At 52.2% G+C, this 27,021-nt stretch overlaps 1 protein-coding gene across 5 annotated transcripts in view; it reads left to right on the top strand.

Annotated features, from left to right (window-relative positions):
• PRKAG2 (protein kinase AMP-activated non-catalytic subunit gamma 2) overlaps window positions 1-27,021 on the top strand; it is a 258,209-nt gene that overhangs the window by 150,620 nt on the left and 80,568 nt on the right. For all 5 annotated transcript variants that reach the window (XM_042927131.1, XM_042927129.1, XM_042927128.1 and 2 more), the window contains one exon: window positions 10,420-10,637. In XM_042927131.1, the coding sequence (XP_042783065.1) occupies window positions 10,420-10,637 (218 nt within the window). The remainder of the gene's footprint in view (window positions 1-10,419; window positions 10,638-27,021) is intronic.

The following is a 27,021-nucleotide window of genomic DNA, read 5'->3' as shown; positions in this document are numbered from 1 at the left end:
GCTTTGCTCATGGCCCTAAACTCCCAGAACTGCTGTCGTATCGTTGTTGGATTGTTGAAGGCAGAGGCAAATCCCAGGCCTGAGGTTCTGGATTGCCTCTAAAAGGACACAGCCGAGGGGCGCCTGGGTGGCTCAGTCAGTTAAGCGTCCCACTTTGGCTCAGGTCATGATCTTGCAGTTGGTGAGTTCGAGCCCCGCGTTGAACTCTGTGCTGACAGCTCGGAGCCTGGAGCCTGCTTTGGATTCTGTGTTTCCCCCTCTCTCTGCCCCTCCCCTGCTCACGCTCTGTCTCTCTCTCTCTCTGAAAAATAAATAAAACTTTTAAAGAAGAAGGAGACGCCGAAACGTGTTTTCAGCGTGAGATGCTTAACTCCCTTCTCTCTGCGGCTTTCCTTCCTCCCCTCTTCCCCCTTCACGGGGAATCTACCCATTCTTCCCTGGGAGCGGATACCCAGTGTGGCCCACGGTCCCTTTCTTCATGAGCTGAATGAGGAGAGTCCAGAGCGGCACCATAGAAACCAGCACCGGCCCCAGAGGCAGCCTGGATGCCTTCCCGGCCTGAGGCCTCCCTGGCCTCGCGCACGCCCGTCCGGTCTCACTGGCACCTCACACCCAGAGGGCCCGGCGTGTGGTGTCAGGTGATATGTTGAGTCAACAGACCCACAGGAGAGCCCCGGTCGGAGTCCCGTGGCAGCCGGCTGCAGCCAGCACCCCAGGGAGGGAATGCCCACAGCTGGCTGCTGGCCACCACCTGGCCTGCCCGGAGACCCAGCGGGCAGGCAACAGCAGGGCCGGAGTCGCTCACCGACAGACGGTCTCCCGGCCCCCAGCCTCTGCCTCCCCGTCCCGCTTTGCTGAACGTGGCCTCCAAAGCCGAGGTCTGGAAAGCGTGCTCCCGAGGCCCAAATGCCATCACGCCTGGTAGAACAGAGTGTCTTAGACATCTGGAAACCACCCAAGACGTCCCTCAGGGAGGGGACAGTGGCTCAGAGCACTTTCTAGATACCCACATCCCCTTGTCGCTGCTATTGGGTCCAGAGCGTGGAGGCAGGGGGGGGATCTGGGAGCACCCTCGAGGGTAAGGTTAAACAGCCCGGGGAAACTCCGAGGTGGGGCTTTGAGCATAGCTGGCAGGGGCACACGTCACCAGCAGCCTGAGCCCACGGTCTGTGGGAGGGAGGAGCTCTCATCAGGGGTACCGCTTCGATTCAAAAGGCCCAGACTGTGGGGCGCCCGGGGGGCTGGGTCAGCTCAGCATCCCACTCTTGATTTCAGCTCAGGTTATGCCCTCGCGGTTATGCCCCACGAGCTCGAGCCCCGCGTTGGGCTCTGCGCTGACAGCCTGCGTGGGATTCTGTCTCCCTCTCTCTCTCTGCCCCTCCCCCGCTTGCCCTCTCTCTCAAAATAAGAAACATTTTTTTTTTAAGAGGCCCAAATCATGGAAAGTGTAGGAAAAACTCCAAGGTAAAGATTCTGATTCTCAGAGCCCGCTCTGGAAGCTTCCACGTGCCGGGGTCCTGGTTAGGCGTGGTCACTGGCTTCCCCTGGTTTGGTTATCCACGCTGATTTTCCACCCAATCTTCTGGCTCCCTCTTCTCCCCGTGAGGGTCCCTCAGCGGACATAGCTACTGGTTGCTTTCGGGGCCTGGGGGCCTCGACCCTCCCTGTGCTCCCAAATCAGCAGAGTTCTGCCGGATCTGCTGTTTTACATCATGGTGACACCGCGCGCCCGGGACAGGCTGGCTTTGCCGGAACAATTGGCCGGAACCACACTGCAGTAAACAGGCATCTCGGAGAAATGGAGGTTAGAAAGACTCATCTGAACTTGCGCGGAAATCTAGTCCTGACCTAAGAGCGCATCCGAGCAGGGCAGGGTGGGGGGGGGCTCCTGCCCAGAAATATTCCAGCCCCACCTCTGGCCAATGCCAGACAGCCTTCCCCCTGCCCACTGGGCACCTGGCGACTCCGTGGCTCTCTTACTGAATTAGTGTTCTTCTCCTATGTGCTCTCGGGAAGTGACGGTCACGGTACCGACCCAGGAAGGAACCTCAGCTCCTCCTGCCCCACATCCAATATGTCCTGGCCACGGCTTGTCGCTATGCACTCCTTCTGTGCAGCCTGCCAGAGGGATGGGGGCGGCTGGTGGACACGGAAGGAAGAGCCTGGGGCCGGCCAGTGAGAGCCCGCGTGCAGCATTGTGGGTCCCAGGGGTACTCTTGGGTCTCACCCTCCCACCTCTGACCCCGCGCGCCTGCTGTCCTCCTGGGTGAACACCTGCTCTTTCCTCTCGCCGACACAGAGGGTCTCCTCCCTGGGACTCCGTGGGTGCGAAGCCGGTGTCCGAAAGCTCTCACAGCCCCGGGCTGGGGGTCTAGAGACCCAAGTGATGGCTCTGCGTGGTCCGGCTTCCGACCTAGCTGCTGCCCTCGGGCCTGACACTTCGCCTCTCAGGGCCTGCGTTTCCTCCACTGTACGATGAGGCCATGGGATGTTTGTCTGCTGAGGTCCCTCACCGCCGATTCCCCCTGGCTGGGATTCTTTTGGTGGGGGCTATCCTGATTCTGTCACATGCAGCCCAATCAGTCTACACAGTATCGAACACCTGTTGCTTTCACGATTCCACAAAGATCGTCGGCAGAAGGGACCCGCGTAGCTATTGCCCCTTCGTTGGCAAATCCTTAGCGACTTGCTCTTCAGAATCTGTTTTAGATGGGAAGTGGATTGTTCTAGAATCTCTCCCTCTTGCAAAGCGACTGAGGAATTTTTTTTCTCTCTTCCTTTCCCCAAGGATTGACTTTTAGCTTCAACATCAAAAGGCACCTATGCTTTGCTAAAGTAGCAAGGGTTATATTTTGGGTTCACGAAGCAGACCTCAGACCTGCAGATGAGTGTGAAGAGGGCACAGCTCTTTTTCTTTTCTTTTTTTTTTTTAAATTTTTTAATGTTTATTTTTGAGAGAGAGAGAGAGACAGAGTGTGAGTGGAGGAGGGACAGAGACAGAAGGGACAAAGAATCCGAAGCAGGCTCCAGGCTCTGAGCTGTCAGCACAGAGCCCGACGTGGGACTTGAACTCACGAACCGCGAGATCATGACCTGAGCCGAAGTCGGACACTCGACCGACTGAGCCACCCAGGCGCCCCTGAGGGCACAGCTCTTCTAAAGGCCAGGGCAACACCAGAGGCTGTAGGGACCACACTGTAGGGACTGATCTAGAGTCAGTCCCCGTTTTCATTTTGTGTCCTTTTCCAGTTTACCTATGCAACTATCAACATGCTTGAGCCCACTCCATTACCTAATACCTAGGTCCAGACCCCTATTGGGTGTGCACAGCCGTGTAAAACTAGTTTTTCCTGGATTCCTTCTAGGAGAATAAGAACCTCAGAAAATGTCCTAAAAGAATTTTGTGTTTTCTTTAGAGAAAGAATTTTTCACCCACTGGATTACCATAACGCTTTGATTCCCAAATGACTCTAGACAGCCTCCAACATATTTTGAATAGTTTCAATGATAAAAGATTGCAAAACAGATTCTTGGAGTCTATAAGCAAAACTTGCAGCCTAAAACCAGACTTCCAGTCGACATGTGAATTGAGAGTAAAGTCAAGGATGGCCAGGGCCAAAGCCCGTTGGTTTGTAAGGAGATCCTAGGCCAGTCCTGAGACGAGAGTCCGGAAACTTTACCCCTAAGAGAGACAGGGGGACCCGGCTGGGGTGGGTGAGGTGGGGAGGATCTCAGGAAAGGGTCTTTTAGGAAATGAGTGATTCTGGAACATTTGGAGCAAGAGCTGAAAAGGGGAAGGGCCCTGGGAGCACTGTCCAGTGGCTGAAGGAACACCTGGTGACCAGAGATGAGGCATAATTCAGGGTCATCTGCATGAGACTGCCGTCGATGGTGGGAAGAATGATTTCCCTCAGAGACCAGGCAGGGGGCTTGGGACTCAGAAGAGAACTCCCCCTCTTGAAGAAGAGAGCTATGAGAGAGAGAGCTGAGGCCCTGGTTCTACATGGCCACAAAGAATGGGAAAAACTTCTTCTAGAAGTTTCTTACCTACAGAATGAGGAGTCTATATTCGAATAATGGTTCAGAACCTGTCTGGCCACTGAACCACCTGGGGAACTTTAGAAAACCCAGATTCGCGGGGCGCCTGGGTGGCTCAGTCGGTTAAGCATGCGACTTCGGCCCAGGTCACGATCTTGCGGTTCATGACTTTGAGCCCCGCGTCGGGCTCTGCACTGACAGCGTGGAGCCTGGAGCCTGTTTCGGATTCTGTGTCTCCCTCTCCCCCCGCCCTTTCCCCACTCGCGCGCGCTCTCTCTCAAAAATGAATAGACGTTAAAAAATGATAATTTTTTTAAAAACTGCATATAAGCAAGTCTCCCATCCGATGCATGTTGAATATTTGCTCTTCTCCTGGGACAGCGGTCAGCGAGGACGTTTAAGATCAGGAACAAGATGAATGTTCTCCTCTCTCTCGTTATTCAGACCGTGCGCTGCCCAAGGGCAGGGGGAAGGGGGCACATGTGCACGCGCCCAGCACGCAGCCATCTGGTCTACCTGGTTTATGTTTCCCGACACGAGGGCTTGATTTGCTCAAGGGCCTTGATTGGCACAAGGGCCTCCTCCTTCCTCCCCGCATTGCTGTCCTTCCGCAGACCCCTGCCGTCTCGCTCCCAGGGGCACCGCTGTTCTGTCTCCCCCGCCGCCTCTCTAGACGTAGCTCATGCCAGTACGGCCTGGCCCTGTGAAGTCACCAGCCCATGGCTCCCTGGTGTCTGGAGCCACTCGCCTGATGTCTTGCGTGGCTGCCAGGAGCCATTTCTGTTGGCTCAGTGTCCCTATTCACTTATCCTGGCTGCCGCCCCAGGAAAATCAAAGGCATTGTTCGCTCTCGGAGGCCGACAGCAGCTCTAAACAAAGTCCTTAAGCAGCAGAAGAAAGAAGGAAAGCCTTCTCAGAAGAGCACAACGGGGGAAACCTATCTGTGCCCTGGGTACCGTGGCCACAGCCCGGTCTTGTCTGGGCCCTTCGGAAAGTCGCCTGATCGGGGGCAGATGTGTTTTATTTTCCGAGGCGCGGGCCCGGCTCCCTCCTGGTGTCTCCGCCGGGCTTTCCCGCCCTTTCTCCGAGCCCCTCCTGGGTTAGCGTCACACGCTTTTCACTCCAGGGCTCACCACGGGGCGTGCCTGGTTTGGGCTTCGGTGTGGTGTCGCCCCAGTTTCCCCAAGCGGGTCTCAAAGGTGGGAGTCGTCTGCTTCACGGGAACCTGCCCCCTCCTCCGCGCCTGCACGGGCCTGGCCCCCCGGCAGCCGGCTGGGTAGACCGTGGCCTTCCTGAACGATCGCGCTCTGGCAGTTTGCCCTGTGATTGGGAGAGACGTTGGTCGATTTCCAGAATACTGGGGGATTGTGGCAGCACGGCCCCACTCTCCTCTTTGTTGATAAAGTGTGACACCGGTCGACAAAAGAGGGACAAGTTTAGGACTCCCTCACTGCCGATTCCCCCTGACTAGGATTCTTTCGGTGAGGACAGTCCTGATTCTGTCGCGTGTGGCTGGATTCGTCTATGCAGAACCGCCCCACCTTCCTTCGTAGGATGCCCCCTCCCTGCCCGGGTGAAAAGCAGAGAAGCGACTAGAAGTCTCCTCTCTCTACCCGCCTCGTACGTCTCCGCTCTTGCCGGCTGGGGCAGAGGAGAAACACGTTTGGACGAGGCCCGCCCTTGCCTACGCCAGGCCACCCCGCGGGAGGAATCCCGCAGAGCCCCAAGCCCACTCTCCTCCGGGACCCCCTTCCCTCCCACCGCCTCTCACTTCTCTGCCACACCCAGTGCTTTCTAAGCTCTCCTGCCTGCCGGCCTGTGAAGCCCCACTTTCCGGAAGGGTCGTTCTCTCCCCGCGCCCCCCTCCCCCCAGAGTCCAGAGCATCCTTCTGTCTTCGGCAGCAAGACCACCCACTCTGAGAGGAGGCCAGGTGGCCAGGTGGAAGGATCCTTTGAACTTGGAAAGATTTCGGTGAGAGGGGCTGTCTTGGGGGGCACGGAGAATCACGCCGTTCCCCCAGAAACCAGTCGTTCCCGCCACCAGATGGGAAGCCCACCCATCGTCTCCTCACTGCAGACAGTGCAGCAAGGTTGTGTCTAGGGCTGTGTGTCTTCGCCGTCCTTCCTGCCCTCGGTCAGCATGGGCTTAGGACCCTTCCAGGACTCACGTGGGGACGGCCCACAGAGGCCGAGCCACAGGAGAAGCGGGAGCCGCCATTCGTGCTCTCAAGAGCCCTCTTAGGTGGCAAGCTGCTCGGTCTTGTTCTCTTTAATTATTCACACGTAGGAAGGAACATTCTAGATGCAAAGAGCTCGCAAGGAGTTCTACCAGCTATGACTGTCCCTTCCGTCATGGTGACTGGGCTTGATCCCTGAAGAATGTTGTAAATGGGAGAGCTTCTTGCAGACCGAGAGAGAGAGAGAGAGAGAGAGAGAGAGAGAGAGAGAGCCCAGTCCCGCCCTCGGAGTGCTTTCATGTAGGTGGGGACACAGACCTCCCCTCAGGGCTGGTGGGGGCGGCTGGGATCAGGGCAGGGGGCAGGAGACGCTTACATTCGGTGTTAGCCAGCCTCTTGGCGCAAATGCAGAATCGGGGCTGGAGAAAGTAATTTTCTGAATAGAGGGCACATCCACGTGATACGAAAGTTGTAAAATGACAAAGGGTGCACTACGACAGTGTTTTCTGCCAGCCGTTCCCGCCTCCAGGGCTTTCACAGCCTTCCCCAGACACTCCACACACGCGGACAGATACATATATACATTCCCATCCCCTTTTCTGGGACTAGAAATGGTTTCATTCTCTACGGATGGCTCTGGGGTTTGCCTTTTCACTTGCCGCCGCGTCTCCGAGGTAAGGATGACGAAGCTTGTCGTGCCCCGTCGGGGAGCCATGGCCATCCCTGTGGATATGTTGTCATCGCGTTAGCCTCTTCCTGCCCATGAGCACCTGTGTCTCCAATCTCTGCTTTTACTTTATTTTATTTTGTTGTATTGTATTGTATTGTATTTTAATTTTTAATTTTTGTGTAATTTTGTTTGTTTACATATTTATTTTTAGAGGGAGAGAGAGGGAATCTTAAGCAGGGTCTACACTGTGTGGATCCTGGCCCGGGGCTTGATCCCAAGACCCTGGGATCGTGACCTGAGCCGCAATCGAGAGTCCGATGCTCAAGGGACTGAGCCACCCAGACGGCCCTCCGGTCCCTGCTTTCCAAAGCACCACTGTATGGGGCGCGCCTGGGTGGCTCGGTCGGTTAAGCGGCCGACTTCGGCTCAGGTCACGATCTCACGGTCCGTGAGTTCGAGCCCCGCGTCGGGCTCTGTGCTGACAGGTCGGAGCCTGGAACCTGTTTCGGATTCTGCGTCTCCCTCTCTCTCTGCCCCTCCCCTGCTCATGCTCTGTCTGTCTCTCTCTGTCAAAAATAAATAAGCATTTAAAAAAATAATAAAAAAATAAAAGCACCACTGTAACGAATGACCCCACACGCTCGCCGTTTAGCAATTCTGCCCCTACGTCTGTGGAAGGAAATCCCAGAAGCAGACTGCTGGGCCAAGGAGCATGTGCATGTGTAGCTTTGCTAGATGTTTTGCCAAAGCACCTCCACAGAGGTACACGATTTGTCCGTGCCTCTGAACACTCCTCTGTAGGTGTGGTTTGAGCCAGTATGAGCCTGATCTGGGAGGAAAGTCACAGGCAAGTTGGAGGGGCTGGTCTGGATTGTGCCCTGTGTTCGGACAGACACGGGTGCTTTGGCACCGAGGGGTGCTGGGCGTCGCTGGGCCTGTCCCTCCTTGACGCGGAAAGCCAAGACCCCTATAGGGGGAGGGCCTCTCACAGGCTGTTAGAACGTGGTTGGTGGCCCCGGCCTGGAGTCCCAACGGCCCCCCCCCCGTCCCTCTCCGCGCCCCTGTTGGGTCTCCAGCACTCGGCCTCGGAAAGCACCGGGGCGGGGGGGGGTGCCTCTGTGTCCAGCGGCCGGGGGAGCATTGGGAGTGCAGAACACAGAATTCCCTGCTCGACGGTGCTGTGGGAACTGGCCTGTTCTGGGCCACGCTGTGACGGGCCGGGCTGGCGGGCCAGCTGAGGACTCTCGCTGGAAGAGCCAGGGAAGGACGCGCCACCAGCCCGGGGAGGCGGGGCTCCACAAAGCAGCCCCCTCCGCTGCTCCCCAGCCGAGCCCTCTGATGACCCAGGCGCGCCCCCTGGAGCCCCCTGGCCGGCATCCTCGTCCCTCGCCGCTCTGCGGGCATCGCCGGGGAGCGTTGGCGCCGTGACGCTAGAGAAGACCTGGGCCAGGCGGCCCCTCTCTCCCCCTGCCTGCCGGACCCTTCCGTCTCCCCCTGCCCCCCACCAGCTGGAGACCCCCCAGATCCCCCGTGCTTCGTCCTCTCTCCCCTTCCTCCCCCACCCCCAGCCCCGCCTCGCAGCAAGCCTGGCTTCTCAAGGCCTCGGGGGGAAAGCTTTTGTTTTTAAGAGTCGGGGGCTGTCCTGTTGGAGGCCTTTTTGTGCCTTAAGTTGAGACCCACAAACCCGTGGGTGCTAGAGTGTTCTGTCTCCTGCTGTCACCTGCCTCCCGGGGGTCCGCCTGGAGCCGGCCTTCCCACTCGCGATGGCTTCGCGGGAAGAGCGGCTCCCTAGAAGACGACGCTCCTCCTTCGACAGATTCCTTCCGAAATGCCCACCAGGGACCTACGTGCCCCCCACACTCTCTGGGCTCGGGGAGGCAGAGAAGACGCGAGCTGAGCTGGAGCCTTAGGCCCTTCGTGCTCTCTTGTCCCGCCTTGCCTGCTGGGGCGAGCGTCTTCCAGGAACCTTCCTTCCCCTCACCAGGCCGGCGCTGGCTGCTGTGGGGACCCAGCAGTGTGGCCCAGAGCCCCTGCCCCACAGACAAAGGGCGGCTTCTGTTGGGGACAGAAGACTGACACGGTTTCACACTTGGCTTTAGCGTGAAATATCTTCTCGTTCCCTGGTCACGTGCTGCACAGATACGACGTGCTCCTGGGTCCGGGGGAGCGAGAAGCCACAGGCCGTGGCGTCAGGAAAAGGAGGTCGGTTGAACTGACTCCTGAGGAGTGGGAGGCCCCTCCGGGGAGCGAGGACGGAAGCAGAGAAGGGAGCACACGTGTCTCTGTGTGAAACAGGGGTCTGGAACGCGGGACACGGCAGGTAACCCTCGGGCTCCGTCTCCCGACATCCTTGCTTTGTCTTGCGTGGCTTAACGTTTGGACTAAAGCCAAGGTGTCAGCAGGGCCGTGCTCCCTCTGAGACCCTGGGTAGCGTTCTCTGGTGCCTCTTTTAGCTTCTGGTCACCGAGGGCGCTTGGTGTTCCTTGGCCTAGAGATGCATCATTTCGGTCTCTGCCTCTCTCATCACCTGGCTTCTCTGAGTGTGTGTCCATTTCTATGGCTTCTCCTCTTACAAGGACACCGGTCCCGTCGGGTTAAGAGCCCAGCCTACTCCAGCGTGACCTCATTGTAACCTGATGGCATCTGCAAAGACCCTCTTTCCAAATAAGGTCACATTCACAAGTGCCGGGGGTTCAGACTTCCACACAGCTATTTGGGGGACACGCATAGCCCCAACGATGATTTATGGCACGGTCAGCTAGACGGGAGTGATGGCCGCCCACCCGAGGCAGGCCCCTGGATTGCACACACCCTGTTGAAGTGGACGGTCTCCCCGCAATTCTTTGCCACGCCCCCCCCCCCTCACTCCACATCTGCTTCCCGCTCGTCCCTATCCGTGTGACTTTTCACTTTGTCGCTTTGCGAGGCCCCTTCCCAGGCCTGCCCCTCCTCCCGCGTCCCCTCAGCATTCACCCTCGTGGCCAACTCTCGCCTCCGCAAACTCACGGTGGCAAGATTTAGGTTGCGCATTTTGACGGTCATCGCACGTTTCGTCTGGTTCTTAGTCGTCACGTGACCTTCTGCAACGTCGACCTTTGTCTCTGTGGCCTAGTTTACGAACTTCCCTACCCTGGTTCCACTCCGTGTGCTCTGGCCACACGCTCTACAGGGGAGGAGTACGTTGATAAAGGGGCACCTGGGTGGTTCAGTCGGTTGAGCGTCCGACTTCGACTCGTGGGTTCGAGCCCCGCATCGGGGCTCTGTGCTGACAGCTCGAGGCCCGGAGCCTGCTTCGGAGTCTGTGTCTTCCTCTCTCTCTGCCCCTCCCCTGCTCACCTCTGTCTCTCTCTCTGTCTCTCAAAACTAATCATTAAAAAAAAAATACGTTGATACGAGCTTGTCCCCAACATTCAGAATTTAATAATTCAGATTCTTGCCTTTTGAGATTTGGGGCTCTTAGAAACGGAAGAGCCCTTCTCTTGCCTTCTTCTGTCTCAGCCAAACTCCTAACAGCTCTTGTGGTCTCCTCCTCAGCCTCAGGCCTCTCCTCCTCTCCGTCCACACCCACCCAAGCGGCCAAGCAGCACACGTTTCCTCTCGAATCCTACAAGCATGAGCCTGAGCGACTGGAAAATCGCATCTATGCCTCCACTTCCCCTCCGGACACAGGCCAGAGGTACTGCCCGTCCTCCTTCCAGAGCACAGCCGGGCCTCCATCGGCATCGCCCACGCACCATGCTTCCTCCAGAACCGTAAGTCCGTGGGCCGGGCCGCCAGGCGTCGGGAGGGAGGGCAGAGTCTGGCTGAACGTAGCCGAAGTCAAGGCTGTGCACCCCCGACCTTTCTGGTATATTTTATCATAAATCGCAGGCTGAGGAAAAACAACAACAACAAAAACTGCTGAGGGCACAGCGGGCAAACGGAAATTAAATGGAAAGTGGTCATGTCTGTGGCGTGACCGGAAAGTGTTTCTTGCCTCAGCTTCTTTAAAAACAAACCAACCAACGAACAAAAATCAGCCCTTAAGAGCTTTATTTGAATTTATCCTGATTGGGAAACCCAAGGGAGAAGCCATAGGCAAAGCAACAGGCTTTTCGAATTGAAGTTTTATTGTCGAGTGTTAAGATTTCAAGGTTGGCAGCATTTGGCTTGGGGAGCGTGCTGGCAAAGGTGAGGCTTTCGGGGGGGGGGGGGGGAGCCCGGGGCCCCTGCACCCTCCCGAGGAGGGGGGCTAGTGGACCCCGGCGGGAGAAGCCGGCCTAGTGGCGGGACGCGGGCCCTCGCCAGCAGCACGGTGGCCCCAAGCGTGGAGACGCCCTCCAACCCTGCCTGGCTCGTGGAAGGCACGTCGATACTCAGTGTTACCCCTGGGCCCAGCAAGGGTGCGAGAAGCGTGTCCGGAGTCCGTCTATGTGGACGGAACTGTCGTATTCGGTTGCTGGGTTCGTTCCCTGGGGCCGCTGAAACAAAGCGCATGAACTCGGGGGGTGGGTGGCTTACAAGAACAGGAAGCTCTTGTCTCACCGCGCCCGAGGCTGGCGGTCTGAAGTCCTGGTTGGGGCAGGACCCTGCTCCCTGCGAAGTCTCCAGCGGGGACGAGCCTCCCTTGACTCTTCAGGCTTCCGAGAGCCCCGGCTTTTCTTGGCTTGTGGCCGCATCGCACCAGCCTCTGCCTCGGTCTTCACGTGGCTGTGGGCCCTGTGTCTGCATGTGTCCACGTTTTCCCCTTCTTGTAGGGCCGCCCTTCATCCTGGATTAGGGCCCAGCCGTGCTCCGGCTCGTCTTTACTTCGTCACGCCTGCAAAGACCTTATTTCCAAACGGGGTCACGCTCACGGGCGTCGGAGCGGAAGCCTTCTCCGTAGCTGTTTGGGGGGACACAACCCAACCACTGGGGTTGTTCTCTTTGGGGCGCCAACATGGGTCTGTCATGCAGAGAAGATACCATCACTGTTCTCCTCGCTCTTTCGGTGATGACTTTACGAGCGTACCCTTAGCAGAGTATTATTCTGGGTGCCGAGGGATAAAATGCAATGTATTATTTCTGCCTTCTCGGGCTTCCAGTCTTACCGGGAACAGAAGAACACTCCACCAGGGCCGCCTGGGTGGCTCAGGCCGTTAAGCGTCCGACTTCAGCTCAGGTCATGACCTCACGGTTTGCGAGTTCGAGCCCCGCGTCGGGCTCTGCGCTGAGAGAGTGGCGCCTGCTTGGGATTCTCCCTCTCTCTCTCTGCCTCTCCCCCACGGCACTTTCTCTCTCTCTCTCTCTCTCTTTCTCTCAAAAAATAAACTTAAAAAAAAAAAAGAAGAAGAACGCTCAGATAAAGCCATTAAGTAAAAGCAGAAAGGAGGTCGAGTGGGGACGGAGAGTAGGCAAATAGTCCACTCTAGAGGAGGGGAGAAGGGAAATACTGTTGTCTGATAAGGGCCATGAAGGCCCCAGTGCAGTGGCACCAGTGAGCTGAGCCTTGTGTAACCGGGAGGGTTTAAATGAGAGGCGGGGAGGTGAAGGGAGAGCCTTCCAGAGAAGAAAATTCGCCGTGACTTGGGCGGGAATGAGCGCGACTGCAGCATAGAGAAGGAGCGGGGCCGCGGGCCCTCTCCGAGGGTCCAGAACCTAGCAGCAGACTAGGAGCTGGGCTGGAGACGGGAAGCCGAGGAAGCAGAGGAACAGTCCAGATGAGGCAGGCTGCAGGGCTTGGCCCCGGAGAGCTATGGCGCTCGGAGGAGGGTCCCCCACGTTCTTGGGCGGGAGCGAGAGACGATCTAGAAAGGGTCTCCTGGGCATTTAACACAGGAGATCTGGGACAGAGGGAGCCCGTGGGGGCCGGGAGCAGGAGGAGGACTAAAGACAGAAGTGACCAGCAGGGAGGCCAAAGTCTCAAAAACCGTTTAGGTCACTGGCGGCGATCATGATTGCAGAAGTTTTGTGCCGGCCTTTCCGAGTTTAAGTAGGAGAGAATCCAGAGGGCGCTCTTGGGCCAATGCCAGTCTTTTTTTCCTGGGACAATGACTGGAAAACGGCGTTCTTAGCTGTTTAAACTTCACACAGCCAAGAAGCCCGTGGTTGAGGCCCACAGGCCGGGGTCCTTCTGGGATTTCCCAGGTCGTTCCGGGGCCAGAGAGGAAGTGTCTTCAGCTGTCTTCCACGCTCAGTGATGCGTGCCCCGGTCAGGGCCCGCGATTCCCCGCACGTGGCTGATGGCGTGTGTGACATTTCAGCGATGTTTCAGCAATCATCCAGACGTCCTGAGAGACAAGATGTGGTCATCCCGTACAAGGGGATCTTAGCCTTAAAAGGGAAGGCAATCCTGACACCTGCCACAACCCGGATGAGCCCTGAGGACACGATGCTGAGTGAAGTAAGTCAGCCACAAAAGGACAAGTGCTGTGTGATTCCACGTGCATGAGGTCCCCAGAGTAGTCAGATTCATGGACACAGAAAATAGAACGGTAACTGCCAGGGGCTGGGCGGGGAGGAATGGGGAGTTAGCGTTTCATGGGGACAGAGTTCCAGTATGGGAAGATGAAAAGTTTTGGAGATGATGGGGGTGCTGGTCGCACAACAGTGTGAATGCGCTTAAAACCACTACCATTGGGACGCCCGGGTGGCTCAGTCGGTTGAGCGTCCGACTTCAGCTCAGGTCATGATCTCATGGTTCATGAGTTCGAGCCCCGCGTCGGGCTCTGGGCTGACAGCTCGGAGCCTGGAGCCTGCTTCGGATTCTGTGTCTCCCTCTGTCTGTACCTCCCCTGCTTGCACTCTGTCTCTCGCATTGTCTCAAAAATAAATAAACATTTAAAAAAAATTTTTTTAAAACCACTACCATTGAGTTAGACTCTTAAAAATGGTTAAGATGGTAAATTTTATATTATGTATATTTTACTACAATTTTTTAATGTTTATTTTTGAGAGAGAGAGAGAGAGAGAGAGACAGAGCATAAGTGGCAGGGGAGGGGCAGAGAGAGAGGGAGACACAGAATCCGAAGCAGGCTCCAAGCTCCGAGCTGTCAGCACAGAGCCCGACGTGGGGCTCGAACTCACGAACCATGAGATCATGACCTGAGCTGAAGTCAGACACTTATCCGGCTAGGCCACCCAGGCACCCCCATCTAATTCTTTTTTAAAAAGTGATTCAGACAAGACTACAGCGTTTATATAGTTTGAGCTTCAGAAAATCAGGGTGATCGCCAGAGGCTCTCCACTTATGTTGTGAAATGATACATTTCAAAATTGGAAGACAGAGTCCCCACTGGCTCCCTGACATGGGACAGGCCTGATGGCATCTGTAACCTTTGTCACCCGAGGCGTCTGGGAGCTCCTGCTCACGGCCTCCACAGCCGTCGCTTGCTGGGTCTGTTCTGCTTTGAGCAGCCCCTTAGCAGGAGGGCTGATGGTCATTTCAAGTTCATGTAAAATGTGCTTCTTTATCATTGAACTGTGTCAATCGTCTTTATGTGCTAAGTTCCTTAAGAGCTCGGCTGATTTCAATAATTGGCTACCAGCATAATCTTCATTGGAGGAATGTGAGTCGCTTAATGACTCTGTCAGCCTAAAAATATTTAGAAATAATTTGTCTCTGCCCTTTGGAACAAAAAGGCACTTTCTGTAAACACTGACCCTGAAGATCCATTTTACAAAACGTGTTCCCATGAATCTTACTCTAAAATTGGAATGGGGATAAAGGCAATTAGTTAGTCTTTAGTAGATAGCACTCGTTTTTTTTTTATGTTTATTTATTTATCTTGAGAGGGAGGTGGAGTGGAGAGAGAGGGTCAGAGAAAATCCCAAACAGGCTCCACGCTGTCAGCGCAGAGCCCGATGTGGGGCTCGATCTCACAACCGTGAGATCACGGCCTGAGCCAAAATCAAGAGTTGGATGCTGAATCGACTGAGCCGCCCAGACGCCCCCTAGATAGCACTCATTTTTATTATTTATTTATTCGACACATACTTAGTAAGCAACTGCTATGTGCCAGAAACTGTGCGCAGGAAGGGGGCACAGGTGACAAATGTGTGAGATGCTCGCGTGAGGCAGGGCCCTGTTTGCTCTACTCACTGCTTGATTAACAGCACATTGTACACTGGAGGGCTTCTAGAAATGGCTCGTTGAACACAGGCGGGAAAGTCGTCTATCTGGGGGGGGTGCAGACAGGTGAATAGTTACGAGAGTTTGATAGAACCTGTGCTGTTATTACGGGAGGAAACACCCAGTCGAGTCTGAGTGAGTGGAAGAACCGATTCCAGAGGAAGGAAGCGGACATTTTTTTCAGCAGACGAGAGCAATAATCAGCTTTGCCTTTTTGGATGCTCTGGGTGGGTGGGTGTGGAAATGAGATTGAAATTGAGTCGCACAGGGGCTCAGATGAGACATGGTGTGCAATCGTCTGGGCCTGGTGGTAGCTGATGGTGGAAAGAAGTGGACCAGTGTTAAGAAGTAAGGAGCTATTTAAGAGGTTGAATTGGAAAGAATTTAGAAGGCCGTGATTGATTAGCTGGGGGGGGGGGGGGCGGGGAGTAGAATCAAGGATGCCTCCAGAAGTTCTGCCTTAGGAAACTGAACGAATGGAAGTTGCACTTGCTGGGGTAGGGAACAGGGGAGGAGGAGGAGCAGGCTGAGAGGCTGTGTGTGTGTGCCTGTGTGTGTGGGTGTGTGCATGCACGTGCGGGGTGCATGTGTGTGTATAGGCACACGTTTGTGTGTTCGGGTGGTGGTATAATAAGGTGTCCGTGGAACATTCAAGAGGAGGTATCCAAAGGGCAGTTGGATATGTGCATCTGGAGTTAGAAATTAAGATTGAAAATCATCATGGGGCGTCTGGGTGGCTCAGTCGGTTGAGCGTCTGACTTCGGCTCAGGTCATGATCTCAAAGTTTGTAGGTTTGAGCTCCCTGTCGGGCTCTGTGCTGACATCTCAGAGCCTGGAGCCTGCTTCAGATTCTGTGTCTCCTTCTCTCTCGGCCCCACCCCTGCTCATGCTTTGTCTCTCTCTCTCTCTCAAAATAAATAAATAAATAAATAAACATTTAAAAAAAATTTTCAAAGATTGAGAATCATCAGAATATGAATGGTAATTCATGCCATGATCATAGATGAAATAACCCACAAAAACATATGGTAGGTGAGAAGAGAGCCAGAAAAACATGGACATTTAAGGAACAAATAAAGGGAAAGGATTCCGAATTGCCTTGAAATGAGGCAGAAAAGTAGGCAAACACAGAAGCAAAAGGAATGTGTTTCATGCATTTGGAGGAGTGACCAGTGACACCAAATGCAGTAGACTGGCCTAGAATGTAAGGACTGAGGTCACTAACAACACTGGCAAGAATACTGTGGTCAAGCGTGTAAGCCACTGAACGTGGGTTGAATGACAAAGAGGTGTAGAAGTAGAAGTCTCTCATGTAGATAACTCAAGAGTCCTGACTTTGAAGGGGAGGAGAGAGGGCTGTCGCTGTTAGAATGGAGGTGACGGTTTCTTCCTACAAATGGGAATAGATGTAAGCACTAATCGGGACAGAGTCAGGAGGAGGGAAGTGGTTAACGACAGAAGGGAAAAGGCGAGCGTTAGGTTCCACTCTTATGAAGGAAATGGGTGAGATTCCTTCGGTGGTGGGAGGTGTTTGTCTTGGACCGGTGGAAGAACCGTCTTCCGTTGCGTTGACAACTTGATATGAGGGTACGAGAGGGCTCAGTACTTCTCCGGTGCCCTTTCCACAACAGTTATTCCTGTGCTCTCCCTCTTTTTCTTCTAGGAATTTCACTCTTGACCTGTGTCTTGGGTCAGAGTCCCTAGAAGCAGAGTCAGTTCCTAAGCCAATGACAAGGAACCCAAGGTATCTGCTGCAGCCTGGGGTCTCTTCTTCTCTTGCCTGGTTGACTCCTGTATCCGACACGATCGCGTGCTATATCAGCTCTTCTATTGCCATAACAAACCTCCCCAAAATGTAAGATGGCAACCGTCTATTTGGCTCACAATTCTGTGGGTCCTCACTTTGGCTTGGGCACCCTTCTGGTCTTGGCTGTGCTTACACGTCTGCGGTCACTTACCAGGTCACTTGGCATCTGGTAGGGCCAGGGTGGCCCCAGCTGGAATGTCTCACCTCTGTTCCGTGTGGTCTCTGCTCCCCCAGGAGGCTATCCTAAGTTGTTCTTATGGCAGTGACATGATTCCAGGAGACACGGAAGCGTATACAAGTCTTCGTGAGGCCTAGGTGTAGAACAGGTACACGGACCCCTACCTGAGACAGAATCTGTTTCCTCTGCCCTTGAAGCTGGGCTGGATTTTTCACTTGCTTTGGCCAACAGAACAAGGCAGAAGTGACAAAGTCACGCTGTGGAGAGCATAGACGTGGGAAGAGGTGGAGGCTGTGGGCCAATTGTGAGATCGACCACGTACACGTCTTACCACTGGATTTCCACAGCTGCGTCTGCAGCTGAACACGGGATCCTGGCGTCTAGAAGTTCATTTATCTCTATGTGAGGAGTCTCATTGAGATGGCGGACTTCTCAGAGAGTAATTTCCCAAAAAGGTGGCCGCTGCAGTTCATGTTCCCCGAGAGGCTGACTCCAGACAGAAATGAATGTGCAGGATGTTTTATTAGGAAGCACTCTTAGGATCAATGCTTGGGAAAGAAAGGAAGGAGGCGGAAGGGCCTGAGGGAGAAGTTGAAATGCAGTACAGTCTCGACAAGGTCCTCAGCAGACCCACGGGGAATGCTAAAACCGGTGAGGGGGAGGGGGACGCTCCTCAGAGCTGTCCCAAGTTGGGGTGAAGGAGCCAGGCCTTTCTCCACTTACATCAGCCAGTCATTAGATGACAGCTCTCCTGGGAGGGGGTTAACCTCGGACAAGACAACTCTATTCAGCCAAGGGCTGTCCTGGCTAATCGTTGAGGGTCATCGCCTGGCAGATCTCCAATGGCTGGGGGGAAATCCTTCATTTCTCAAGGGGGATCTGAGAAGGACCTCACAACTACTAAGCATGGACTTATTCTCGACTTAATTTTTTTGATTTACGATCCCAAAATTCTGATAGGTGACAAAAAAGGCTATCACATTTCTTCTTATGATATATTTAACACGTAACTAAACTGAAGAAAAGGGTTTCGTTGGTGGGGGATGAATGAAAATGGTTTTATTAGGCCCAGGGGGGAGAGGCACTAAGGCCCCAGCCAACACCCACCACCAGCTTCCCAGCTGTGGGAGTGAACCACCATGGATGTAAATCCTTCAGCCGCAGTCAAGCCTTTGGATGAGACTGCAGCCCCAGCCAATACTGGACCGAGAGACCTGGTCACAGATCCAGGACCACCCAGCTGAACTGCTCATGAATTCCTGACCCACAGAAACCATAAGAAATAATGTATTATTCTTCTAGGGCTATTAGAACAAAATGCCACAGACTAGGGGGCTTAGCAGAAATTCATTTGTCACAGCTGTGAAGGCCAGAAGTCCAAGATCAAGGTGTTGACAGGTTTGGTTTCTCCTGAGGCCTCTTTGGCTGCAGATGGCCACTGTCTCGCTGTGTCCTCACATGGTCTTTCCTCTGTACACACACATTCTTCGTGTCTCTTCCTCCTCTTATAAGGACACAAGTCCTATTGGATTAGGGCCCCACCCTATTACCTCACTTACCTTTAGTAACTTCTTTAAAGGCCCCATCTCCAAATATAGTCACACTGGGGGATTAAGGGCTTCAACATATGAATTTGGGGGGCAGGGCACAATTCTCCATCGCAGGTAATAAATTAATATTGCTGTCTTAAACCACTGAGCTTTTATATATATATGTGTGTGTGTGTGTGTGTGTGTGTGTGTGTGTGTGTGTGTGTGTGTGTGTGTATACACATGTATATAATTTATTGTCAAACTGGTTTCCATACAACACCCAGTGCTCATCCCAACAGGTGCCTTTCTCAGTGCCCATCACCCATTTTCCCCTCTCCCCCACCCCCCACCAGCCCTCAGTTTGTTCTCTGTATTTAAGAGTCTCTTATGGTTTGCCTCCCTCCCTCTCTAACTTTTCCCCCCCTTCCCCTCCCCACCTGGTCTTCTATTAAGTTTCTCACGATCTACATAAGAGTGAAAAAATATGGTATCTGTCTTTCTCTGCCTGACTTATTTCACTTAGCACAATACCCTCCAGTTCCATCCATATTGCTGCAAATGGCCAGATTTCATTCTTTCTCATTGCCTAGTAGCATTCCATTGTATATATAAACCACATCTTCTTTATCCATTTGTCAGTTGGTGGACATTTAGGCTCTTTCCATAATGTGGCTATTGTTGAAAGTGCTGCTATAAACATTGGGGTACAAGTGCCCCTACGCATCAGCACTCCTGTATCCCTTGGGTAAATTCCTAGCAGTGCTACTGGTGGGTCATAGGGTAGATCTATTTTTAATTTTTTGAGGTATCTCCACACTGTTTTCCAGAGCGGCTGCCCCAGTTTGCATTCCCAACAACAGTGCAAGAGGGTTCCTGTTTCTCCACATGCTCACCAGCATCTATAGTCTCCTGACTTGTTCATTTTAGACACTCTGACCAGCATGAGGTGGTATCCCAGTGTGGTTTTGATTTGTATCTCCCTGATGAGGAGTGACGTTGAGCATCTTTTCATGTGCCTGTTGGCCATCTGGATGTCTTCTTTAGAGAAGTGTCTATTCATGTCTTCTGCCCAATTCTTTATGGATTATTTGTTTTTCAGGTGTGGAGTTTGATGAGTTCTTTATAGATTTTGGATACTAGCCCTTTATCTGATATGTCATTGGCAGATATCTTTTCCCGTTCCGTCGGTTGCCTTTTAGTTTTGTTGATTGTTTCCTTTGCAGTGTAGAAACTTTTTATCTTGATGAGGTCCCAATAGTTCATTTTTCTTTTAATTCCCTTGCCTTTAGAGATGTGTTGAGTAAGAAATTGCTGTGGCTGAGGTCAGAGAGGTTTTTTCCTGCTTTCTCCTCTAGGGTTTTGATGGTTTCCTGTCTCACATTCAGGTCCTTCATCCATTTTGAGTTTATTTTTGTGAATGGTGTAAAAAGTGGTCTCATTTCATTCTTCTGCATGTTGCTGTCCAGTTCTCCCAGCACCATTTGTTAAATGGGAAAGCTCTCATTTGTTAAAGAGACTGTCTTTTTTCCATTGGATATTCTTTCCTGCTTTGTCAAAGATTAGTTGGCCGTACATCTGTGGGTCCAATTCTGGAGTCTCTATTCCATTGGTCTATGTGTCTGTTTTTGTGCCAATACCATACTGTCTTGATGATTACAGCTTTGCAGTGGAGGCTAAAGTCTGGGATTGTGATGCCTCCTGCTTTGGTTTTCTTCTTCAATATTACTTTGGCTATTCAGGGTCTTTTGTGGTTCCATACAAATTTTAGGATTCTTTGTTCTAGCTCTGAGAAGAATGCTGGTGCAATTTTGATTGGGATTGCAATGAACGCGTAGATAGCTTTGGGTAGTATGGACATTTTAACAATATTCTTCCAATCTATGAGCATAGAATGTTTTTCCATTTCTTTGTATCTTCTTCAACTTCCTTCATAAGTTTTCTATAGTTTTCAGCACACAGATATTTTACATCTTTGGTTAGGTGTATTCCTAGGTATTTTATGATTCTTGGCGCAGTTGTGAATGAGATCAGTTTCTTTATTTGTCTTTCTGTTGCTTCGTTATTAGTGTATAAGAATGCAACTGATTTCTGTACATTGAGTTTGTATCCTGCGACTTTGCTGAATTCATGTATCAGTTCTGGCAGACTTTTGGTGGAGTCTGTCAGGTTTTCCATGTATAGTACCATGTTATCTGCAAAAAGTGAAAGCTTGACTTCATCTTTGCCAATTTTGATGCCTTTGATTTCCTTTTGTTGTCTGATTGCTGATGCTAGAACTTCCAACACTATGTTAAACAACAGCGGTGAGAGTGGACATCCCTGTCGTGCTCCTGATCTCAGGGGGAAAGCTCTCAGTTTTTCTCCACTGAGGATGATATTAGCTGTAGGCTTTTCATAAATGGCTTTTATGATGTTTAAGTATGTTCCTTCTATCCCGACTCTCTCGAGGGTTTTTATTAAGAAAGGATGCTGAATTTTGTCAGATGCTTTTTCTGCATCGATTGACAGGATCATATGGTTCATTATCTTTTCTTTTATTAATGTGATGTATCACATTGATTGATTTGCAAATATTGAAAAAAAGAGAACTACAGGCCAAGATCCCTGATGGATATGGATGCAAAAATTCTCAACAAGATACTAGCAAATCGAGTTCAGCAGCATATAAAAAGAATTATTCACCATGATCAAGTGGCATTTAAAGCATTGAGCTGTGAGGTGATCTGTTACATATCAAAAGATAACCAATGCTTACTTTATCATGTATGTGGGGAGATAATATAACTCAATGAATTCAGCATCAGATAATAAACTCAGAAGTTTGGGGTTCTTTTTAAAAACTGTCTTAACCACTGAATCAGTCTCCAAGATCTCTGGTTTTCCTCATATGACTATTTGGAAGGAAATCACCAACCAATCTTTCAAGATTGTTATTTAGAATAATTACCTTTTCACTTTTTAAGATAGGAAAGCACTTTAGGGGCGCCTGGGTGGCTCCCACTTCGGCTCAGGTCATGATCTCACGGTTGGTGGGTTCGAGCCCCATGTCAGGCTCTGAGCTTTTAGTTTAGAGCCTGGAGCCTGCTTCGGATTCTGTGCCTCCCTCTCTCGTTGCCCCTCCCCCACTCACAGTCTGTCTCTCTCAAGAATAAACATCTCAAAAATTTTAAGATAGGAAAGCCCTTTAAAAATCTAAAAAATATCGGGGCGCTTGGGTGGCTCAGTCAGTTAAGTGTCCAACTTCGGCTCAGGTTATGATGTCACAATTCGTGAGTTCAAGCCCCGCACCGTGCTCTCTGCTGTCAGCACAGAGCCTGCTTCAGATCCTCTGTCCCCCTGTCTCTCTGTCCCTCCCCGCCATCTCTCAAAAGCAAATAACATTAAAAAACACACACACATACCGTTAAATTTTTAAAAATCTAAAAATATTTCAAATCACTTGACGTGAAGGAATAGATAAGATTTTACACGCACTCTTTTGTTTTTATATTCCCACCTACCATTTTAAATTTCAGGTTACAGCCTCAGAAGGTCTTGGTGTTAAAATTATCTGCCTAGAGATGGCACACTAAGAGTTCCATAGCCCATTACTCACAGCAGATTAGATATTTTAAAAATAGTTTGGGAAAAATTCGTATTGGGTCAAGGAGTAGGAGCGCCGGAGAGAGCTGATTCGTAACGGCGTTGATTATCACGAGAGTTGTTGCTTGCACAAGTGTTGCCAGTGTGTTGAAGAGGCAGAAAATGTCTACCCTCCCAGCTGTCAAAAAAAAGGTATTATAATTGGCATCGTTCCCGTGTCCCTGCGCTGGTAGAATCGTGACTCGATGAACAGAAGGCAGCAGAGCCCAAATAAGAGAGACATACTTGACTGAGAGCCCGGCCTGTGTTTCTGAGCCCTGGCCTGGGTCTCTGAGATTCTGATTGATTCTGTTCCCCAGGGTAGCTGAGCTCCAGGAAAGGATGTTGAATCTTTTTTACCTTGATTTTTTTTTTTTTTTTAAACATGACCAATGGCCTACCTCTGTCACCTCCCCGGGGACCCATGAGGGAAGTGAGTCGTTCGGTGGTTGTTTCCTAAGATCCCGTCATTTGCCTGGCAGGATACCGGGCACTGGGACAGCTGACAGGGCACTCTTCCCTCGAGAGTCTCGGGAAGAGCAGGTCCCCAGGAGCCGGAACCCGGGGCCAGTGTGGCCGAGGAGTGCCCCCGCCTCTTCACTCACGGGCCACAGCCTACCATGGGGGATGTGCACTCTGCGTTGTTGTGATTACCGGGATACAAACATCAATTTCTCATGGTGACTTGTTTTGCTGTCTCGGCTGACAGAGCCGGTCTTCTGTTGGTGAAATCTGCCATCACGATCGGGGCTGCTGTAGGCTTCGTCTTGAACTTCTCCACCCGAGCGGAGCAACCCTGGGCGAGGCAATGGTTAAAATATCGGTGTCATGTGGGGTTGGGCTGTTCCCTGGAGTTTCTCACGGGGAACCGACAGACAGCACCTCTGCTGGGGGGTGGAATACGTTGCAATTAGCTTTTTCCTTCCCCTGGGCTGGCTTTTCCAAGCACGTCGCCTAACGATGCAACGGGCCTCGACTAAACGTGTGTCTCGTGGAAGAGACCGTCTTGATCGCGGCTCTGTATAAGCTCAGGGCAGAAGCCAGCCTGCAGGGACCACTCGGGGAGGGTAGATGGAGAAGGCAGCTTTGTCGCAAAGTTCAGAGTGGAGAGGAGCCACGAGGGAGGGCCGGGGCTGGCGGGAGCCCGAGGGCATTTCTTCTCAAAGATGGGCATGGCCTGAGCGTGTTAATGTGCTGATGGAAGGAGGTACAGGTTCCGGAAACTTCCACCCTGTCCACCCACTCCTCTGTCCTCTGAAGAGATAGGCTTTATGTGAGGATCAAAGGAGAGCATCTGTGTGAGCTTCTCGAAGCTCTGTCGCTAGCACTGAAGCCAGGTTTCGAACCGGGGCAGCCGGGCTCCAAAGCCCACGCCCTCAGCGTGATTTCATACAGCCTCTAGAGAAGCCCGGGCTTCTCGGCCCACCCGTCGCACACCGACTCGGCATCTTAGCTCATGTGGCTGATGCAAGGGGCCCCCGCCACGGCCCAGGAGCCAAATCTGGCCCGTCGTCTCTTTCTGTAATTAAAGTTTTATTAATACGCAGCCATGCCCACTCATTCACGCATCGGCGGTGGCTGCTTTCATGCTGCCACCGAGAGGGGGGTACGGCCAACGAAGACCGGATGGCCTGCAAAACCTAACGTAGTTATTATCTGGCCTTTTCTCAGGAAAAAAAGAAAAGAAACACTTGCCAGCCCCTGACTCATCTGTGCCAGACACAGCCTCCCTTTACTGTGTCTCATTAATTAATAGGACATCCCATGCAGAGTGCCAGGACGGGACTTGTCCCCAGAGAGGCAAGGGGCCAGCCGTAGAGCCCTGCCCCCACTGAAGGCACAGCACTGGCCCCCCGGGAGAGCGCAAGGGAAGGCGATCATCAGTCCCGCCCGCCAGACGCCCAGCAATCGGGTTGGCCATAAAGTTGGCAAACTGGCAGGTGATCCTATGGAGTTACGACTGGGGGGATCCGTATTCTCCTTACCCCCAGAGCGTTAACGACGTTACACAGCCCGCTGTGGGACTGGGTTGAGGAGATTTGGGGTTAATATAAATTAAAGGGGAAGGGCCCTTATTCATCCCCTTAATCTCCTTGAGTAAGGAGAGGATGTGAACGCGACGTCAGCAGCACAGATGGGCATCGTAAAGTCTTCCTTGCCTACCCTGGCAGGGGTTTAGAGGAGCGAGTTGGTCAGCTTGCATTTTAATAGAAGGATGACTCCAGCTGACAGGCTAGAAGCCGGAGGAAGCCTGGGGTAGACTAAGAAGGCAGCCCAGTAAAAAGAACCACAGTGGTCCAGCAAGATACAACGGAGGGCTGACTCCAGGCCACAGGAGTGGAGATTTAGAGGAAGGGGTGAAGTATGAAAGCATAAAGAGAGAAAACCGGCCGGCGGGGAGGGGGTGCCCGAGGGGCTCGGCGGGTCAAGCGCCCCACTTCGGCTCAGGTCATGGTCTCACGGTTCGTGGATTCGAGCCCCACGTCGGGCTCTGTGCTGACAGCTCGGAGCCCGGAGCCCGCTTCGGATTCCGTGTTTCCCTCCCTCTCTGCCCCTCCCCCGCTCATGCTCTGTCTCTTTCTCTCTCAAAAATAAACAAACATTAAAAAAGTATGTATTTTTAAAAAATCGACTGGTCTGGGGGAGACCCCAGATACGTGGCATGCGGGAGGAGGGCTCGAGGGTGACTCTCCACTTTCTGGCAAGAAGGGCTGGATGGCGGGGTCCTTAAATTAAGAGGAGGAAGGAGATCTGGGGAAGAAAGGCAAGTTCCATTTGGGCCATACTCCTTTTGATTCTTTTGGGACATGAAATAGAGGCATCCGGGGCACAGATAAAGCTAAGTCTGGAGTGGAGAAGCAGGGGTTCGGAAAATGATTCTCTTTGCCCCTTTGGATGAAAGTGCATTCTGGTGGTGGAACGTGACCATATCTACTCGCGCCTTCTAGGCGGGCTTGTCTTGATTTGCATTTAGATGGAAATTCCTTCGGCTCAGAACCAGCATTTTCCTCTCACCCATAGCCCTTGGAAAAGCATTAACTTTGCCTGGTGGAGGGTCACGGGTACAACAGAGACACAAACCCAAACACCAGGATTAATAGCTTTGTGGAAGGACTCCGTAGAAATTAGCCGCTGGAATGGTGGAAACGTTTCGAACAGGCCTCCCCTGGCATCTCTCTGAGGCCGGAGTGGGGAACCTGTTCACGAGGGACCCGAATTCTCTAGCAGTGCTCCAGTAGACCTGCTTCTGGAGGCTGTGTGTCGTAACACGTTTTCCCCGCGATTTTTGAGGCTGGGCACAGAACCCGAGAGCACTGCTGTTTTGAGTCCCGAGTCAGGATTACATCTTCTCATCATGAGTGTGACCAGAGGCATTGTCTTCAGTAAAAGGGGGATCGAAGCAGGTGGTTCGAGGGCAGACTCTCTAAGGAACTACACAGAGGCGATTCCAATGTAATTTCTACACCACGGCCAACGATTTCCTCTTCGCATGCCGTAGCAAAAGCAGATTAAAAGCCCTTTGCTCATCCTGTGTTCATTCACAAATTGGTAAGGCTATTCAATTACCTCAGTTTAGTCTGATTATGCCGTTCCATTTACCATCTTTGCGTTTAATTTCAAAAATTAGGTACATCTGGAGAAGTATTTGATTATCTCTTTTAAAAATAGCCTTCCTCTGGGATGACGGAATCCTGGAGATGGGTAGTGGCACAACAGCGTGAATGTACTTGACTGACCTGCGTGCCTAAAAAGGGCTAAGAAGGGGGTGCCTGGGTAACTCAGTCGGTTAAGCGTTTGACTTCAGCTCAGGTCGTGATCTCGCCGTTTGTGAGTTCGAGCCCCGCATCGGGCTCTGTGCTGACGGCTCCGAGCCTGGAGCCTGCTTCGGATTCTGTGTCTCCCTCTCTCTCTGCCCCTCCCCCATTCATGCTCTGTCTCTCTCTGTCTCAAGAACAAATAAACATTAAAAAAAAAAAATTTTTTTTTTTAAAAGACCGCGACAAGGTTGTTCAGCAATGGACTTTCCGCTAATGTTCTAATCAGGCCCCGTCTTCAGTTTACCCAGTTGGGTTGTCAGGAGGATGTGATTTTCAAAGGTCTCATTTTCATAAAATGTGGTGGTCACGCAATATTAGCTATTACTTTCGACTCTTCAAATCGTGAAGCCGACTGCTGGGTCTAATCCAGTAAACGATGCACATGACGTGTAGCCTGGAGAACATGTTTAATGTACCGGGAACCATCGGACGGAGATCGTATTGGTATTTGGATAAAAGAAGGTGCAATTCCAGTAGACCTACTCGCTGGCGATCAGATTCTTTTAAGAAACCGACTATATAATACTTTAGTACCGGGAATCTGCAGGCGTGTCTGAGCTCTTTCCCTGCTGGGGACTCAGCGGCCACTCTGAGGACTCAGGTGGGCAGGGGCACGAAAGGAACGTTTTCCTCTTCTTCAGATCTGTCCTTGCTCTGGACTTGATTCCGGCCTTTCACTTTTGTTACGCCTGGCCACTGAAAATGAGGTTGGGGGAATCCGCAAATACAAATTCACGTGCTCATTACCCAGATAGGATGATGCTGGAATTGGGATGTATTATCCACATAGTTTATTCTTTTCCAGAATGTAAGAATGAATTGCAGAAATAATTTAACATTAGCTACGTTGGATGTGTTCTGACATTGCTAAGGGAAAAAACTATACCTAATGCACTCAGGAGTTTTCCTAGTATGCCCCCCAAGAGGCTGTATCTAATAGCATTATGTGCTGAAACCATCAGAGCATTTCTCTTCAAAATAGAGACTTGATGTCAGTGGCTCAAGAAAGATTCTGTGATCCTTCCTGCTCTCGGGCCACGTGTCTAGGGACGGGGCCGTGTTATCACTCTGCCTGCCCATTTGTTCAATCT

The sequence above is a fragment of the Panthera leo genome, chromosome A2, assembly GCF_018350215.1.
Source record: "Panthera leo isolate Ple1 chromosome A2, P.leo_Ple1_pat1.1, whole genome shotgun sequence".
Taxonomy (NCBI): Eukaryota; Metazoa; Chordata; class Mammalia; order Carnivora; family Felidae; genus Panthera; species Panthera leo.
Note: the sequence above shows the minus strand (reverse complement) of the source record. Positions and strands in the feature narration are given on the sequence as shown.